The sequence below is a fragment of the Lycorma delicatula genome, chromosome 10 (genome assembly GCF_047948215.1).
Source record: "Lycorma delicatula isolate Av1 chromosome 10, ASM4794821v1, whole genome shotgun sequence".
Classification (NCBI taxonomy): domain Eukaryota; kingdom Metazoa; phylum Arthropoda; class Insecta; order Hemiptera; family Fulgoridae; genus Lycorma; species Lycorma delicatula.
In genome coordinates this window covers 90,710,421-90,730,148 of record NC_134464.1, presented here as the reverse complement: position 1 = coordinate 90,730,148, position 19,728 = coordinate 90,710,421, and the positions used below count along the sequence as shown (strand labels likewise).

At 28.9% G+C, this 19,728-nt stretch overlaps 1 protein-coding gene across 1 annotated transcript in view; it reads left to right on the top strand.

Moving 5' to 3' along the window:
- Positions 1-19,728, top strand: part of Appl (amyloid-beta-like protein) — a 137,842-nt gene that overhangs the window by 89,851 nt on the left and 28,263 nt on the right. Inside the window, exons 4-5 of the mRNA XM_075377867.1 lie at positions 3,487-3,732; positions 13,406-13,518. Of these exons, the coding sequence (XP_075233982.1) occupies positions 3,487-3,732; positions 13,406-13,518 (359 nt within the window). The remainder of the gene's footprint in view (positions 1-3,486; positions 3,733-13,405; positions 13,519-19,728) is intronic.

Here is a 19,728-nt window from a genome sequence, read left to right as displayed (position 1 = left end):
GGCAATGGAAATACCCCTGTTTTCCTTGGAGGATCTTTTTTTGGTGGTGAGGAGATTATCAGTAAAGAAATGTTCCTGCCTGGACAGCAGAGCAAATGAAGCGATGGTGGTGACTGTAGAGGTTGTACCATTTCAGGTCTTGTTAGCATTTAACAAGATACTATTGGAGGGATGCCAGATGCCTGCCGACCAAGTGGAAGAAGCCAAAACCAGTCTTACTGAGAAAAGGGGAGAAGATTTGTGTGATCCTACTAGTTTTTGCTCTCTATGTTTACTTAGCTGTCTTAATTAACTATTTGAGTGGTTGTTGGTCAAGAGGCTGGCGGAGAAGCTAGAACTCAAAGAGGGCCTTAGCGAGTTCCAGTTCAGCTTAAGGAAAGGAAAAACAACAGTAGATGCTATCAGCAGAGTAATGGGGATAGTGAACGATGCTGCGATGGGTATGTGGAGGACAAGGAAGATCCCAGTGGTGGTGTTTTTGTATGTCAGAAATGCTTTCAACACACTATCGTTCAAATGTGTCAACCAAAGAATTGGTGAGGAGGGACATAAGTCCATATTATTAAGAATACTAGAGGACTACTTTCAGGATAGAGTGGTGCTGAAGGTGGTGAAGTGAAGGTTAGTGTTCAGTGTGGTGTTCAGCATATAGAACTGTATCTACAGAGTCAATGCTGGTGATGGCATCATTACCACCTTTGAGGTTTCTTACTGAGGAAAGAGCTAAAAGGGTCAGAGATGGTCTAAAGGAGAAGTGGGGCATGAAGTGAAAAGTGAGAGATGTTGGAGAGATGGCAGTTTTGGTGGTCCATGGCTGAGATTAAGCCAGTGGACAAGATTTCTTATTCCAGATATTAGGCCATGAATAAATAGAAGGCATGGAGAACTATCGTTTGGACTGATGCAGTTTTTATCTGGTCATGGGAGTTTCAATGATTACTTGTGTAAAAGGAAGAGATGGAGAACAGACTCATGCTTGTATTGCTCAGCCTTAGACACCGTGGTGCACACAATGTTTAGTGTCCAAGATGGGACGTGTGCAAAGAGAAGGTACTTGCGAGGATCGAAGAAAACACACTGATAATGTGATATGAGTCATGCTACATGGAATGGAAGATTGGGATACTATCAAGAGGATGTTCGAGAGGATCATAAAGTTGAAGTTGAGGATGATTGAGCACATAGGGTTTAGATTTAGGGCCTGTTGAACAGCCCTGTTCAGGAGTGGTGGAATGCTCTAGCATTATGGTTCACCTTAGTCCTGGTGGATGGACCCTCTTGGGGTCTCAGTTTGAGGCAAGGCATGGAAGACCTAGTCCCAGTTGCTTGGGTGGTGCAGCTGGGAATGGCATAGCCAGGTTTAGCAGGGTCACCTGAGTGATTAGAGGTAATGGCACTTCCCAGGGCTGAGTTATGCTTAATAATGGGTCCAGCTCTGGGAGGCAGAGAACAATATAAATCTGTTGCAGATTGTATATAAATAAAATACTTTATAGTAATGCATCAAATTACATCAGAAGACAAATATGTGTGTGGACTGAGTTTTTTTATTCATCCAGAATGTTTCAGAATCCAAAAGGCATAGAATATATTGTTAACATTAAAGCTTGAAATACATTATTTGTTAGCAAAATGGAAACAGATTTATTGAAAAACATATTTGCTAGATTTTTAAACATTCAACATTATTTTAATTAAATTGTTTTTTCATTTAGTGTATTGTTTATATATAGAGATTCTGTAGTAACTTTAAACAATTATGGGTATTATCATGTGATTGTTAGAATTATAAACAGAGAATTATAAAACAGATTTTGGCAATACCAAAATCTGGTATTTCATTTATAGTAGAATATTTTGTAACAGAATCCAAAGAATTCCTTAACTGGTTCCTTTTCTATCAGTTGTTGACATCTATTCTCTTTTCTTTCTTTCATTTTGTTTTTATGAAGCAGTAATCAGTTTATACTAGACAGAGTTCAAAAGAAATTTAGACACTCATATTTAAAACTAAAGAAATGGAAAAAGTAGATTTATGGAAGTCTATAGAGCCACATTCTTTGTAGAGCTAAATTTCATGGAGAAATTTATGATGATAGCCATATGACTTACATCACATGTGTTTCACATTAGTACTGTATCTATGAAAATAAGAACATATCTAGGACCTTTTTCGGTAATCGGGTACCACTTTTATTTTAATTTTTCTCAAAAATAACAATAAAAATGCGCATTTTTACATTTATATAACAATAACCAAATAACATTTTTACTGAAAAAGGACAAATTTTTCATATTAGCAATCAGTCTTGGATTAGACTTCTATATTTTTTTTCTACTCGTCAATTTTATTCAAAAATAGGTCTTCCTATTTTCCTTCCTAAGGAAAGGAAAGGAAAAATTTCCTAAGAAAGGAAAAATCTCAGATACAAATGTATCTGAGAAAGGTCCAATGTAAATGTTAAATATAATTAACCAAACTTAACCTATGCTCACTTTGCTCGCCAACTTTGACTAGCTAGCATAGGTTAAATGTGGTTAGATTATATTTATAATTTCTCTGCAAATACTCACTGATCTGGAAGAAAAAAAGGAAAAAAGTGGTATCCTCTTACAGGCATAAAGTAAGGCTACATCAGTTTTTAAGGGAAAAATAGTTTATTTTATGTCCTTGAAGAATTATTTCCTAAATTATAGGCAGTTAAACTTTTAAGTCACCCTATACTCAGTTAACTTTCAGGGATAACTTTCAGTTATCAACTTTTTATAAGACAATAAATTATTATTTTTTTAAAAATAAATGATATATTTGTGTATATTTACATTAAAATATACCAAAAAAATGGAAGCTCTGATGTACTTTATTTAACTAATTGATAGATGCTTGCTTCAATTAGTAAAAAGGTTTGTCACTGGAATGCAGAATTTCATTAACAGATGCCTACACTTTATATAAGACATTTATGAGATGTGATATAATAATGTAAAGCATCTTTAGTCGTTACATGTAATAATTAAAAATATAAAAAAATAAAGTTCTAATTACATTCAATTGTTTAAGTTTACCTATTATTTAATTAATTTTAATTTTATTTTTCTGCTTTTAATGTCATCCTTTTTACAAGAGTTACGAATGTTTTTTTATGATTCATTAAAATTATGAGCTTTTTATTATAAAATCATTTAGAAATATTATTTTTATCATATTATCTTTACTTTGCTTCACGTTACTTAAGGTCTCCCTGAATCTGCATAAAATATTTTAATTGTATTTTCTAAAGACAAAACTTATAGTTTGAAAGAGGCCTCCTATTATAGTAATATTCTAGAATTATTCTATCAGTATTATATTAATATTAAAGTAACTTGAAAAAAATATAGTTTTTATTATATTTTGTTAAAATACTTTTTTGTATTTCATGATTATAACATAATCTTTCTTTGCTAAGATAAAGAACAGCTGTAAACAATAGATTTTGTTTTCAGAAAAAGTTGCACTAAAGAAGCCTGTTCTTCCATCACCATCTCTTGGAAGTACAGAAGTATTTGATCATATAGATAATGCAGATGATACTGCTGATGATGAAGGTGATAATAGTGATGACAGTGATGATATTGATGAAGATGAAGATGACGATTACGATAATTATGATGACAATAATGTTATTTCGAGTTCTTCAACTACTAGTACTACTACTACCACAACTACAACTACTGCACGTCCAACCACTGGTAAATTTCTGAATTAATTTGGATCTAGGTTTAATAAATATTAACATGCACTTAACGTTTTTATTAGCTCAGCAATCTGTTATTATTTGCATAGTTTTATGTTTCAATTGTTCATTATCATTATTGCTTACTAAACAAAAATAAAAGATAAACAACCAAAATTATGTTCACCATGTATTTTTTATATTCTAGTTTATTATAATGGTAGGAAAGCTTTATACTTAATAACTATAGCATTATTATTAGTTATATCTTTAATTGTTTATATTTAAATATTATGAGTAAAAATATATAGGTTATTGTATTTTAAACTGGCTGGAAAACGTTTGGAAGAATTAGTTAGTAATGTAAGAGTTCATTGTTAAGGTTGATAGTGGCTTAGATGGAAAATTAAAAACTGGTTTTTGAACAAATATGTTAAATGAGGTTTGGTGCTTTAGGTGTTTGGTAGTGTAGTTTTCTAATAAAGATTTTGAGTTATTTTGAAATAGATGTGATCTCATATAAAGAAGTGGAAAATGTTACAAACAAGAAAATGTTTCAGATTACTTTTTTTAATACTTAGTGGACAAACTGCTATTATCCCATTTACATTTACTATAGGCATAAATATTTTTAAAATAATAGTAGCAGGAAAAATTGCTCAAATCTATATTTAGATTTGAGCAATTAACTTAGCATTAGAATATAAAGGCTCAAAAAAATTTCATTAGTAATTAATGTTATAAAATAAGGTCGGAAAAGGTTTAATTATTATTATGAGAATTGTGTATTATATTGATTCACCAAGAAATTACTATAAGTCAAAAAATGCACTAAGTACATTTTGTTCAATTATCTTATACCTAAATTGTCATATTGTATATTAAGGAATACAACATCCTTTTGTCTACAACATGTAAGCCTCATTATGTGCTGTTTTTCTATTCTAAATAAATAGAATATATATATAAAGGTCGTTCAATAAGTCCTTAAAAAATTCAAGAGATGGCGCTCTTAGTATCGAAAATGGTTTGCTTTTAGTAAGCGTCATTTGTCGCTAGAGTGCAGTTAAAGTTTCAGATGTTTCCATCATGTCGTTTCACTGTCATACTTGACTGAAGCAACAAGCTATTGTTTATTTAGAAAAATGAAAAAAGTGAGTTTCGAGTGGTGATTAAACACTTATATTTAAAAGGCTTAACACCGAAAGAGATCAAAGCCGAGTTGGATGAAGCTCACGGCACATTTACTCCTGTATTTGCAACTATTTACAGTTGGGTAAATGAGTTTAAATGTGGCTATATATCCACAAAAGATGAACATCGTTCAAGATGTCCAGTGGAAGTGACCACCCCCGAAATGATTGACAAAATCCACGATATGGTTTTGAGTGATCAACAACTCAAAGTGAGCAAAATAGTTGAGGTCACAGGCATATTGCAAGGTACAGTGTTTTCAATTTTGCAAAAATTGGGTGTGAAAAAAATTTCTGCAAGATGAGTGCCGTGTTTGCTCTAAGTGGAAAATAAACACAATCGTGTGGTCGACTCTGAGGCTGTTTTGGCGCTTTTCCGTCGTAATCCTGATGAGTTTCTGCGTTGATACATAACTGTGGGAAAAACATGGATGTCACTTCAGAGGCAAAGGAACAGTCAAAACAGTGGGTTTTTGAAGGCGAATGAGCTCTGAAGAAGGCAAAGATGGTGAAATCGGCCAGAAAGGTGATGGCCACGGATTTTTTTGGGATGCACATTGTATAATCTACACTGATTACTTGGAAAAAGGACAAACAATAACTGGAGAGTATTATGCATTGTTATTGCACTGGTTGAGCAAAGAAATCAAGAAAAAACATCCTCATTTGAAAAAGAAAAATATCCTCTTCCATCAAGACAATGCACGGGTGCACACCTGCACAATTTTGATGGCCACTATTATGGAATTAAAGTTCGAGTTATACAATATTCACCGGATTTGGCCCCCATTGATTTTTTTTTAATTTCCAAACTTGAAAAAATAGCTCGGCGGGCAATGGTTCACGTCGAACGAGGTCATCGCCCAAACATATGCTTATTTTGAGGACCTTCTGAATTCCTACTTTTTGGATGGCTTAAAAAAGTTGGAGAAACGCTTGGAAAAGTGTATAGAGTTAAAAGGAGATTATGTTGAAAAATAAAAAAAATCTACAACTAAACATTAAAGCAACAATTCAATCACTGAGCAGTACTGAGAAAGTTTGATAAATGAAGACAGTAGACTGTTGTTGCAAAAGAACGAAGGCATATCATTAAAAATTATGAATGGTTATTTGTCGTGCACATGTATATATACGATGCTTGATTTTATGCAACTAAAAACTTACTGTGTATAATAGATGATATTTTTCCATGAATAATCATATTAATTTTTACCAATAACCTCCATGCATAATTGCACCCTGTTCAGTATGTACGACTATCATCGAGGTATAAACTTTATTTTCTTACAGAAACTGTTGAAATTAACTTAGAAATTAGTGTATATAGATATGTAATTAGTATTTTCTAAACCACACAAAAATTTAAATATTGTTACACATACACCGGCCACATCAACAAAAGGTTTTTGCACTCTTCATTACAAATGTACTACTGTTTGTTCAAAATACACCATTTTGCCTTTTTTTCTTGCTACATTTTCATTATATGATTGATTGTAAACATGAAGTTTTATTTCCTTTGCTAGCAGAAAAATAATATTTGTACCTATAAAATAATATGTTATTTATAATAACCGACTGATTCATAATCAATGCCCAGCAAAAACTACTGAAGATAAATTGATAAAAATTTGTACACTCGTTCTTTACGATGTAAGTGCACACCAAGAAAGGATTTTTTGAAATTCCAAGTTTAAAGATTTGGAATGGAATAACATTGAATATTACTATTTTTTTTTAAATTTCTTGGTACAAATGAAGATATCAGTTTGATTTTTGGTGTGTGTAATCTTCATGGGAATATTTAAATCCCAATTTTTAGATTTTTCAAATTTCAACCTTGAAAGGAATGAAGAAAAGTAAAAACATTTTGAAGAATCATTGCAAATTTTCCCCATATCTGACTGAACTAAATGAAATATTCACTCAATTTGGGCTTGCAAATACTCTTCAGATAAATATCTAAAAACCATTTTTAAGTTTTTTGAATTTCAGTTTTTTAAGGGGTACGATGTGTACGGCACAACAGTTTAAAAACACTGTGGCCACTGGCATTGTTACTGTTTGTACAGCTGCACCTGCCTCTGATTACTTAACTAAAAAAATTTGTAAAAAATAAGAAACGAAGCATGGTCACTTTCTAGTGATATTTGTTGGGTAATGCTAAGAATCAAGCAAAAATACATTTTTACCCTTATGACGGGTGACCAACTATAACTAAGATTTAAGATGGAGGCTAACTATTTTGAAATCTACATTCTTCAGATCACTCAAAGTTTCAGGCCTTGTACTGACCAAACTGTTGCTCTGAAGAAATTACAATACACTGATAGTTTTTTATAAATTGAACAGACTTTAATTTCTATTTATCATTATTATTTTCACAAGCATGAGTTTAATGAATACAGAGAGGTTCAGAGGCAGAACCTCCTGGCCACACATGAAAGGCTAGCAGAGCAAGCCCTGACTGACTAGTTTTTTATGTAATAAAACATTTTATAAATCACTGTATATTTCTCGCACACTAAATTTACAATTTAAAATTAATGCTTAATTAATAAAGATACGAATATAAAAACATTTTATATTCTTTCTAAAATTATTTATTTATTCAATAACAACAAGATGACATCCAATAACAGTTATTGTGATGGATGATAATGAATTTTTGTAGCATATGCTACGATTAACCAGGATTTGAGCCTGGAATCCTCTAAATGAAAGGCAAAGATGCTACCACTCTGCCACAGAGATCATAATAATAATACTGCCAGCCTAAAATTTACAAAATAGATAGATAGAAAAATGGACATCAAAAAAATTGTTAAATGTCATTGGTAAAAATGATGCATATACTTGATATGATCCTTTATTGAGACAGAAAATAACATCAACACTGTTGAATAAAGATGAAAAACAAAATGTTACACAATTATCCAGTATTTGTTTCTCATGTATAAGATGTTTGTGTAAAGAAAACCAATTGACTCCCATGGGATAGCCACAAAGAATGAGTTAGAGATATTAATTTTAAAAACATCTTAAGGTCTTAAAATTTATAATAAATTATAATTCTTTATTAATTCTTGTATTTAGATTAAGCATCTATATTTATGAAATATATATAAAATTTATTTATCGTTAATGTTACTTTCTGAGAGAAAAGTAACGTGTGAAGCCGTAAAATTTTATTCATCCTCTTAGGTGTTACACCTGTTATAGCTCGTATCGTCTTTATTGAATCTTAACATGATTTTCCTTCTCTCTTTTCTATTCTTATTCTTTTCTAAAAGTACATAAATTATTTTTTTATGATACTTTTTTTTTAGTATCAACTACTTATCCTCATTTTTGTATTAAATTTTACTCACATTTTTTTACACCCTAATTTTTGTAAAACGTATTTTACTTTCAACATATGAAAAAAGTATTAGTAGTCATGGATCAAAACTCTGATACATGAAAGTAGTTTAACATAAAAAAAGATTTAGTGTAGCTTCCATCTTGTGAATCAGAATTACCTGTTGGAAAAAACTGGGCTTCACACTATATTAAACCTTAATCTTTTCTGCAGTAAGAACAATGTTATTTAAGCATTTTGTTGAAATTATGATCAATTGAACATAACGCAATTATGACAAATTATTCTAGTAATCCCAATAATTCTTCACTTCAAACAAAAATAATATTGATTCATATCTAAGCCGTTCATCAAATGGTTTTGTTGATGAATCAGTATTTTTAATTCACTGGTATACCCAGTAAAATTAAAATTCATATTTTGAACATAAAGAGTAAACATTCAAGGTATTGATGAAATTCATGCCGATATTTTAAAGTATTGTAACATTTACAGATTTAATTAACAGATCTTTAACAGCATTTTAAAAAGTATTTTCTAGCTGGCTTAAAAATTTTTCACTGATATTCTTTTCCATTGGCTTAAGAATTTTTTATTGACATTCTTCTCCATGTACACTTTTATAAACATAGATCCTCACTTCAAGATCTGAAACACAAATTGCCATATGAAAGTTTCCTCGATCTCTTATTTCTTCTTATTAATTATTAATGATCTGCTTCAAAATCTTTAATCATACATTATTATCTCATTGAAGATGATGCAACTGAATCTGTATCTGAAGATAATCATTTAAAATCAGTTTAAAATTCTACTATAGCTATCCAAAATTATTCACTGGATGTATTTTAACAATGCAACATTATAACAGTTCTTCGGCATACGAAAAATAATCATGTTTTATTTCCATTGCCATTTTTAGTAAATTACTGATTTATTTAAAAGATCTTCCTGCCAGTTTATTTAAAATAAATAAAAAATTATCTTTTATAGAAACAATAGTACTCTTACCAATGAGGTTTTAAACAGTACTAATTAAAAAAACTTAAATTCTTTTGATCTTTCTTGAACATGAACAAATATTATGTATTCAAATAATTTTCATTTATTTCATTTATCTATTCACATATTGTATTTATTATTATTATTATTTCATACATTTATTATTTTTAATAATTAATATGGACTCCTAACTGCTCTTTTTATATATAATTAAATTGTAAGCATTGTGACACTGCTCTGATAAAGGTTTTAACCATTATCTCGCCAGGCAAATGATGAAATAATTTTTTTTCTATCTGTGGTATACCACAGATAGAAAAAAAATTATTTCAATGGATAGATGTGTTATAACACACCTACCCATTAATGATTAAATTACACTTTAGTATATGTTATTTAATATACTTTACTCTTATTTTATATTAATAAATGAGGGTGAAACTGCACTACCAAGAAAATAATAAAAAGTAGAAGCTTACTTTATTCATACTTTGCTATAATTCATAGTTATTTTATTTATACATATATATAAATATACAGAAATCCCAATAATAATGCTAAAGAATAAGATTTAATATGATATAAAATTCAATTTTTCCCATCAAGGGTTTCATACGATATAATTCTTCAGAGATAAGCTTTTTCTTTTATATTGTAAAATTATGATTGCTTATTTTATGAATGTGATGGTAAATAATAATTTTCTTGCTGAAATGAATGGGCTGATTTATGAGTATGATACGTACAGTTGCAACATAATGGTTTAATAATGTTTGTTAATTTCAGTTAAATAAAGTGATTGTTTTTTTGTGTTTTTAACAAATGAATTTTGAATTATAGAATTTCAGTTTTTTGGGACTAAATGATTGCAAAAGTTATGAATATCAAAAATGTATTTGTTCTATAAACTTGCCTTAATGTTGTACTTACTGTAATGTAGTACAATTATTTTCTTTATTATCAGCTACAAAGTTAAAATTTAAATTTTTAAATAAATATATTTTTAATGAGTATACAAAAACTTAAATTCAAGTTTTTTTTCACTGACTGCTTTGCATATTCAGGAGTGTTGTTCTGAGGTAGTAACTATATGCAATAGAGAAATTGTCACGTCTTTTTCTTATAGGATTGTTGAATGCTTTTCATTATTTAAATTCTGAAATTTAAATAATACTGTACAAGATACTACTGTAAGGTAGTATCCTGTAAATTGAAGAATGTGTTATAGGTTTAATTAACCTGATAATGTACCATACTGCTTATTAATTTATGTAATATATTATTTTAATATGTTTATAATTAAGAATCAAAGATTTTTATTTAGATTTAATGACCAAGAGTAGAGGTAATTATCTTAATTTATATATATTCATGTCTTCAACAATAAAGTAAAATACACTACTCATCTCAGTAATTAATAGAAAATGGTTTTTAATGTTTAATTCTTTATGGGGATCTGGAAGCCATTTATATGAAAAAAACTGACAATTTTTTTATTTATTAATTATTCAGACTTTTCTCTTTAAAATGGTGTATAAACCATTACAATCCGATGATTATTACTGGAGATAAATCACTTTTTATAAACAATGCACAGCTTTTTTTACAGGTCACACAAAATTATAATTTCAAATGGAACATGTGTAGTTGACTGCTAGTATATAGCTGCTTAAATTTCCCTTCTTTTCTTTTTAGAGGTTATATATTTATATTTAGTAATTTAAGAATGTGATCAATATAGCTCTGTTATATTAATTTGTTATTAATATTAAATAAATAACATATTTTATTTCTTATAATAATTTTTTTTTTCATCTTTACTGAGGTTAGTTTTCTGATTGTGCAAGTTGATGTTGTAGTGTTTAATTTTGTTTTATAAACAGTAGGATAGTTTGTTTTACAATTGTTTAGAATAACTCATTTTAGTATTCCAAGAGTATACAAAAAAAAAGAAAACTTGTAGTAATAATGAAAATTAATCAAGAAAACTTAGAACCTAAGGCAGCACCTAATCAAGCTAATTATTCACCATTTGCAAGCAGTTCTTTCAAAAAGCTACATGACTTAGATTTTATTTATAAGTTTAGTTGTAAAGAACAATTTGGAAATGAAGTAGTAGATTTTTAAATGTTTTATTTGAAGTTTTTAAAAATTTCCTGGCATGTAAAAAGGATGTACACACCTGTCTGCTCACAGATGCAGCCCTCGACAAAATTCAAATGTACTATGAACTGGCTATCTGCAGAAGTGTTTGTAACTTAGAGAAAATGCAACAATGGATTTGGGCTATGTATTTTCATCTTCTGTCAACAAATGATCGATCAGCACGTGGTCTATGCCCATCTGGTATTGACAGCTGGTGCAAGTAAAAAAAGCTGAAATTACAGAGATATGTACAATCATGAACACAGTGTTCCTGCAGCAGTTATGGCAAAAATTAAACCAATAATTAGGGATCTATCACAAAGAGAACTTTTTAAAAAATTTCTAAATGGGTGCACACAAAATCCTAATGAAAGTGTAAACAGTGTTGTGTGGACAAGGCTGTCAAAGACCACATTCATTGGGATGTAAATTTTTAAACTTTGTGTATATGATGCTGTTGAATGTTTCAATGAAGTCAATATTAGATGTAAAGTGTTTCAACAGTTTAGTTTAAGTGTTGGTTGTAATACAATAACAGCAATGATGAAAGTTGATAAAGAGCATATTAGGAATGCTAAACTAGTGGTGAATGAGTTTGCGAAAAAAGCCTGAAAAAAAGACAAGCAAAAAGAAAATTAGAAGGCACATTAAGTGATGGAGCAGATGTGGTATGTGGGCCTCTAATGATTTAGATTAAGAAAACACCTTATATATAATTAAGTAAAATAAAAAATATATTTAATCTTGTTTTCTGAAAAATTGAATTTTTTTAATAAAATATACCTTTTGTCAGGTTCTATTTAATTTAGGATGATGAACTTTTGCACACACCTTTATATTGGTAATACATAATGTAAAACAGCTATATTATCCTATCTGAACTGTAAAAAAAGTAATTCCGTAAAATTAGGGAAAATACTGCAAAAAAATTCTGCTTCCACAAAAAAATTTGTAAAAATTGTTAAAAAGTAATTTATGAAAAAACCATTGCATTAAAATGTTGAGAAAGAACCATTCTACAAAATAGATTATAAACCATCAACCTATGTATTGTATTTCTTGTAAAAATGTACAATGATATTGTAAAAAGTAATATTGGTGAAACAGGATGTTCTGGGTCCCCTTAACATTATTATAACATTTATTATTAAAAACACAACTTGATGTTTTAAATTTCAATTTTGTTTAATGTAGATTAAAGTAAAAAATATTTGTAATTTCTAATTTTAGTGTTGAAAACATTATTGTTTACAACAAAATATAATTTTAATAATTCTGATGTTTGAAGAATTTTACTACACTTTTTCAAACAAATGAATGAAGCAGATAATTTATAATTGGCTATATAATTTATACTTTTGCTCATACATTAGATTTTTTTTCAAGTATATATTTTTAATGGATTAATTAATTATATTCAGCGTTGTAATATATTTGTGACATTTGTAACTTTTATTTCTTTGTGATGGAACTTCTAACTATTAAAATTATGAACATATCTTGTAATATGACATATTAGAGTGTAAATATTTATGTTTGTAGGATTCACATTTATACAATATTTTAATCGGTTTTCTGAGAATGTTGTGCATATTTCTTTATTCTGGTTAATTACTTTTATTTGATAATAATATTTATTTATTATTAATCTTTTAGAAATGTTCATTACTATAAATGATTTCACAATTTTAAAACAATTAGTATTATTACTTTTAGTAATGATAAACAGTAATATTTATTCTGTTTTATTGTTATGAATGCAGTATAATGCATGTTGCATGTAAAGTTTGTGCAAACTATAAAAAAATTCCATTAGTGGAAAATTTTAGCTCTTTCCCCATGTTTTTTTTACAATGAAAAACAAACTTTACAGTATATTGTTGTTAATATTTCCTTTAATAATTGGTTTTTCTTGTAATATATTTTTACATTAATATCGTATATATGTATTCTTTATTGTATTAAATAAAATTAATTTATTTCAGGATTACCAACCCCTGACCCATATTTTACTCATTTTGATCCAAGAGCTGAACATAGGGCATATAAGGAAGCACAGCAAAGACTAGAAGAAATGCACAGAGAAAAGGTTACCAAAGTAAGTTTTATTGCTTAAACTAGCCAATTTAGTTGTTTTTATGAATGTGACTGAAGGTGTCAGTTATCAGGCATATGGAAATTTTATGAGCTTAGTATGCTAATGTACAACAGTACTTATCAATAAAAAGCTAATAGGAAACCATTTATCTGCTTAGTTTCCTAATAAGCTGGTATGGTTTAGAATAAATTTTATTAAAATTTGCTATTTCTGACTAATATTTCTTGATTTATCATATCAGGTCATTTATAGATGTTTGGTTTTGATGCCAGATATGTAACGTACAAATATACATACATGCATTATATTTAATTATGTATATAAATGTATAAAGGATAATTTAATATGTATTGAGTACATTTCCGAAAGAGAAAAAAAGAATGTAGTTTAGATATTGAACTGGGCGAAGATGAGTATCTTACTGGAATTATATATGAAGATAACATGATATTGATTCAAGCTGGTGAGAATAATTTTCAGAGGTTCATTTTCCTGCTGGAACAGAAAATGAATGCTACTAAAATGAAAGTTACTGCTGCTTTTAGAGGAAAATATCCAGTGAGATAAAAATTTTTATAAATGTTCGCCATTACCACAAGCCAGTCACTTTAACTATTCAGGATGTGATGTCTCATCTATGAAGATGATTTAGATATTAAGAAAAAGTTAATAAAATTTAATTTAAACTAATGTGGGAGGGTTAGTAGGACATTATGATAAGACAAGAGACTTGGTTGTAAAACAGAAATTCAAGCAACAGAAATACATTTTTCTAGTCAGTGAAAGGTTGTATAAGATTGGAGGGGGTTGCAAAATGAAAATATTCAAACAGAGTTGCAGATTTTTTCTCTCAGTCAACAAGTAAGATAAACTAATGAAGTGAAATGAGCAACTTCAAAGAATTACCAGTAATGGCAAGAAACTTTTAGGACAGCAGGCCTAAAATGAAGGGAGGATGAAGAAAAAATTGGTGCCAGAACCAACAGAAATCTCTAATCGGGAGTGTGTTAATTTCAGTGAAATTTGTTTCAGATAGTTTTGGACATAATTTATAGGCAAATTCATCTCATCAGAATAATGAAAAAGATTCATGTAAACATAAGACTAGAAATATTTTAATTTTGAGTTGGCTAGAGATAGATTTCCCCGAGATCACTGATCCAAAGATAAATTAATTCCAAATTAAAACTACAGACATAATTCATTGAGCCGAATTCAAGGTTTTATACCCACTCTTCATGAAAAATAATATAAAAAAAACAGGTCCCAGAATTTTTCCAGTAGTTTCTCAGAAAATTGCTGCAAAAGTCAAATAGCACACACATTTATATTTAGTGTAAATTTAATTGCCAGTAACTAAATAAAACTACAAAATAAGATTTGTAGAGAACTTAATTTTGAAAAAAATTAACATCAGTAAAAATAAATAGATTTTTTAACCCATTTTTATCAGAAACCAAACAACAAAATTCTGAAAATCTTTAACCACAATTGAGTTAAAAGTTAGGTTTAGGTTTAGTTCTCTCAAAATAATTTTATACAAAAACAAATTATTTAGTTTACTATTTAATTAACTTATAGCCAATAAATAACACAAGCCTGCAATGGTTGTGTTTTTTAATTCTGTATAATTAATTTTTATGTATTTTCTACCAGTGAATTTGAAAATAACCGTCATTTTTTCCATCACATCAGGATTTTTCGCAAATTGCAAAAAATCAAAAAAGATATTTTTTCAAAAGTTGTAAGAAGTTGAAAAATTGTGAAAATGTGATACGATGAAATAGATATAAAATGTTTTTTTTTAATAATAGATTAATATAATATATTCATTTTTTGGCTTACACTATGCATTCTTACAGTTTAATGGTTGAGTGATCTGAAGATGAGGGTGATGGGTGATCACTGGCCCCTTAATTTCTAAAGAAAGTTGCCACAAAATAGTCTAATTATATTATAGTGCATTTTTAAATTTATTTATTTATTTAATTAATCTTTATGAGGGACGTCATGCCTTTGGAAACCACCCCCTCTTCACCTACCCTTAATGACGAAGTATGTAAAATACTTAGTTTTATTCCATGTGTCAAAGTTTCTTTGGATGGCTTGTACTCTGCTTCACATTTTTTTTTTTTTTATGTTCACTACAGGGTTCATCTTGGTATAACATCCAGCAATATTCTGCTATCATTGTAGTAGTCCATTTTCATTAATACCTCCTTTCCATTTCTTTCATGTCTGATGAAATTTCTCGCCCATATCTTTGCTAATGGCACCCAAAATTTCAGGAAAATAGTCTACTTATGAATTTAGGAAGTGACCCTTCAAGTTCATGGAACAGCCTAAATTTTTGTACTTCTGCAGCATATTTTCAACAATTGATTTGAAGTTTGGATCCTTCTTATAGCCCAGAAACTTGGTTACTACATCTTTAAAGACTGCCTCCAGGCTTCTTTTTCTGCAACTTCCATTTTTTCTCAAGATTCAAATCTGAATACTTCTTGTTCTCCCTTTGACTACCACTAAGTCTTTCAACTTATTGTTAAAATTAAAGATAAATATAGTGATAGATACGAAACGGATAGTGGTGCCTCAAGGGTCTATCTTGGGCCCAACACATTTTAATCTATACGTTAATGATATGTCTAGCGCGATCTCTAATTCACGTCTTTTGCAATATGCTGTTGATAGTGTTTTAGCATTTGGACATAAGCGATTGGAAGAAGCAGAGTTTTTAATGCAAGAAGATTTTAATAATCTATTAAAGTGGCTTCATGACAAAGGCCTAATTATTAACGTTAAAAAAACTGTTGTTTTACATGTAAGATCTCCTTATCTTCGATCCCAAAGACCAACTTTTGTCATACATGTGACTGTACAAAAAATTACCACATAAACTGTAATTGTGAACATCTCCAGAATACTGACAAATACAATTATTTGGTTGTACATTTTGACTCTTTTTTTAGATTGGATCACCATGTAAAACATATATGTAAAAATTTAAGAGTGATTGCTATGAAATTCCACCACATCTCATCCCTATTACCGATTCACTGTAAACGCTTACTCTATTCATCCTTGTTTGAATCTGTTATTCAATACGGCTTGACAGCATGGGGCTCAGCCGCAGATTATCTCATAAATAAAATAAATTTAATACAAAATAGGGTCCTCAAAGATATTGCTCGTTATGATTCTGATAACAATTATGACACTAATTTAAATAATCTTACAAGGTTTCTGTCAGTTAGAGGTCTATTTAAATTCTTAATTATTTTTAAAAACTTTACAACAGTGAATACAGGGTAAATGTAGAAAGTGGATACAATTTGAGAGCAATTAGCTTTATTACACATAGATATAATAATACTTATGGTAAACGATTAAAGAAGTATGTTGTTCCTGTATTACTTAATTCTTTACCGGATCACCTCAATACTGTAAAAATGAAAAAAATGATTTAAAAAAACTTCTCATTGAGTGGGCATTAACTATAACGTAATAGGTACTAACAGGATTCATGTTGAATTTATAGTGGCAGTCCAGACAATTATAACATGATTATAGTTATTATTTTAATGTTGATAATTATTGTAAATCAATAAATAATGTATTGTTGAATGGTTAAAGCTTAGTTATTTATTTTCTTTATGTAATTGTTGCAACAAGATATTAATTGTGTAATTAGTTGTTGTAATTAAGTATAGTTTTGTTTCTTGAATATAGTTTTAGTTACTAAATCTAATACATTACAAATATTAAAGAAATAATTTGTTCATTAGTTTTTAAATATATAGTTTAATTTTGTTAAATTAATTTTTATAATTGTACTACTATTATAACTATTATAAAAACTAATAATATCTTTAGTTGTTACATAAAATTGGTTATTACATTAACCACTTAATAATGTAATAATAATTCTTTAGTATATCTGTCGACAGACTTAGGTCTGACAGATGATCATGTAAGTTTTAAATTGTAAATAAATTGTAAAATAAAATAAAATAAATCACATGTGTAGCAAATGTAGCAGGGTGCCCAAGTTTTGTCTGTATTTTCGATTTTCACTCTGAAATATGTGAGGTATACTTGTCGAATGAAACTTGTTATATTTCTTTTTTGTCTTCCCACCATTAACTCACCACAAATGTAACAAAAAGAGTCTGCTGAATATTTGCAGCCTCTTGAAGAGCCATTTTGAAAACGGAAAGTTTGCTTTACGGCCTGAAAATATATTTTCCACTGACAAACACGTTTGATCACAGAGGATGGAAAAAACTCAATTTATGCACGCTGATGGTGGAAACAGCACTTAGAGTAGTTGTACAGTGCATGAGTGACACGGATAGCTGCTAATAAACATGTTACATCTTGTTAAGCCTTGTCACAACCAGTCCGCCAAGCTCTCCCACCATCTCGTCATCTTTAATCTAAACCACCCTCTGCCCTCCTCTCAGACCATTCAAATGTTTAGCTATAAGAATACATAGTCTAAACCAAAAAAGTGAATTTAATATATTAATGTATTATAAAAAAAAAACATTTGAAATAAAAAAAAAAAAAATTCTATTTCATTTATCACTTTTCACATTTTTTCAACTTTTTACAAATTTTGAAAGTTGCAATTTGCAAAAAATCATATGTGTTGGAGAACGATGAAGATTATTTTCAGATTCAGCGCTAAAAAATACATAGGAATCCATTATCTAAAGTTAAACAGTCACTCATTTGATTCCAAAGTTTTAAGGTGTTTTAACATTATTTCAACATTTAAATTCAAAATAAATTTTCCTTATATTACATATTAACTTTTTAATTTGTTTTTGAAGTTTGATTATAAAAACAAAGTAAATATTGTTTTAAATTCACTGCATAAGGTGGATGATGGTACAGTGTGTACAATGAAAATAAAAGCTTGTGTTAGAGAAGGTCAAGATTACATTACTGATGAACCTAAAAACATTTACAGCCATCTAACAGGACAATAATAATAATAATAATCTTTTATTTATACATGTTTAGTTTATTACAGTTTTTATGTTTTATTAGTTATAAATCATTATTATGTAATTGGTAATTATTCAATAAATAAAGATTGCAAAAACAAGAATTTTAATTTAGGTGTACTTGTAAATAAAAAACCTTAACTAGTGCTTGAATATTTATTGTATCCATAATTACACTAAATTAGAAGTCAAATTATTATTGTACAATTTTTTTTGTACGATTGTTTTCAACTTACTTGAAGTTTGCTTTATATGAACAGTTTCTGTGCAAGTTCACCTTCTCCCCTCTGTCTTCATCGGAACAGTCACTTTCACTTCCACTTCCACTGTGTAGAGGTATGATAGATTTATTTGTCATTTCGTCAATTAGTGATCCCATCTTTTTATACTTAGTTTCAGCTTTTTTTTACACGTTCGCAATGTAGTTACCAATCATCCTTATTCAGTTCATACATTTTTTCCTCAGCTAATTTTTTAATCTGATATTAAAAAAATTGTTATGTTATTACTACCAACATATCTTTTCAGAGCTGACCATACCATCTTCATTGAATTTAAATCAGAATTATTAGATGGAAGTCACAGAATCTGATGCCCATGTTTTTTCTAGTAGTTCATCCAAATGATACTTGATTTTTGAATTTTTTTGTGTTTTGAATTATGTCATACAATTGTAGTTGTAACATTGCTTTATTAAACAGAATATTATTTTTTACTATCCTCTTAATTATGCCACTTTTCCTATCATTTGAATTCGAAGGCTTCTCTAGAAGTAAATTGTGGTATGGCGCATTATTGATAACAACATTGACTGGGAGGTTGGAGAAGACCAGGAATTAATTTTTCACATGCCTATGAAATTGTTGTTGTAATAGTCACTGCGGTACTTACGTATTAACGCCACCGTAGCTACAGCTTTATTTAAAAACAAAGTAGTCAATCAGATTTCGGTGGAAAATGGGCCGATATAGAGTTTAACATAAATAAATAAATATTTATTTTATAAATATAATTTAACCAAACTTAACCTACGCTCACTAACCTTGACTAATTAACACCGTAATTTTTTGAGTATTTATTTAATAAATTCATTATTTATTTAATAAATTTATTGCAATTTCATTATTTAAATAATAAATAATTGTAATTACTGAATTTATTAAATAAATACTCAAAAAATTACGATGTTAATTAGTCA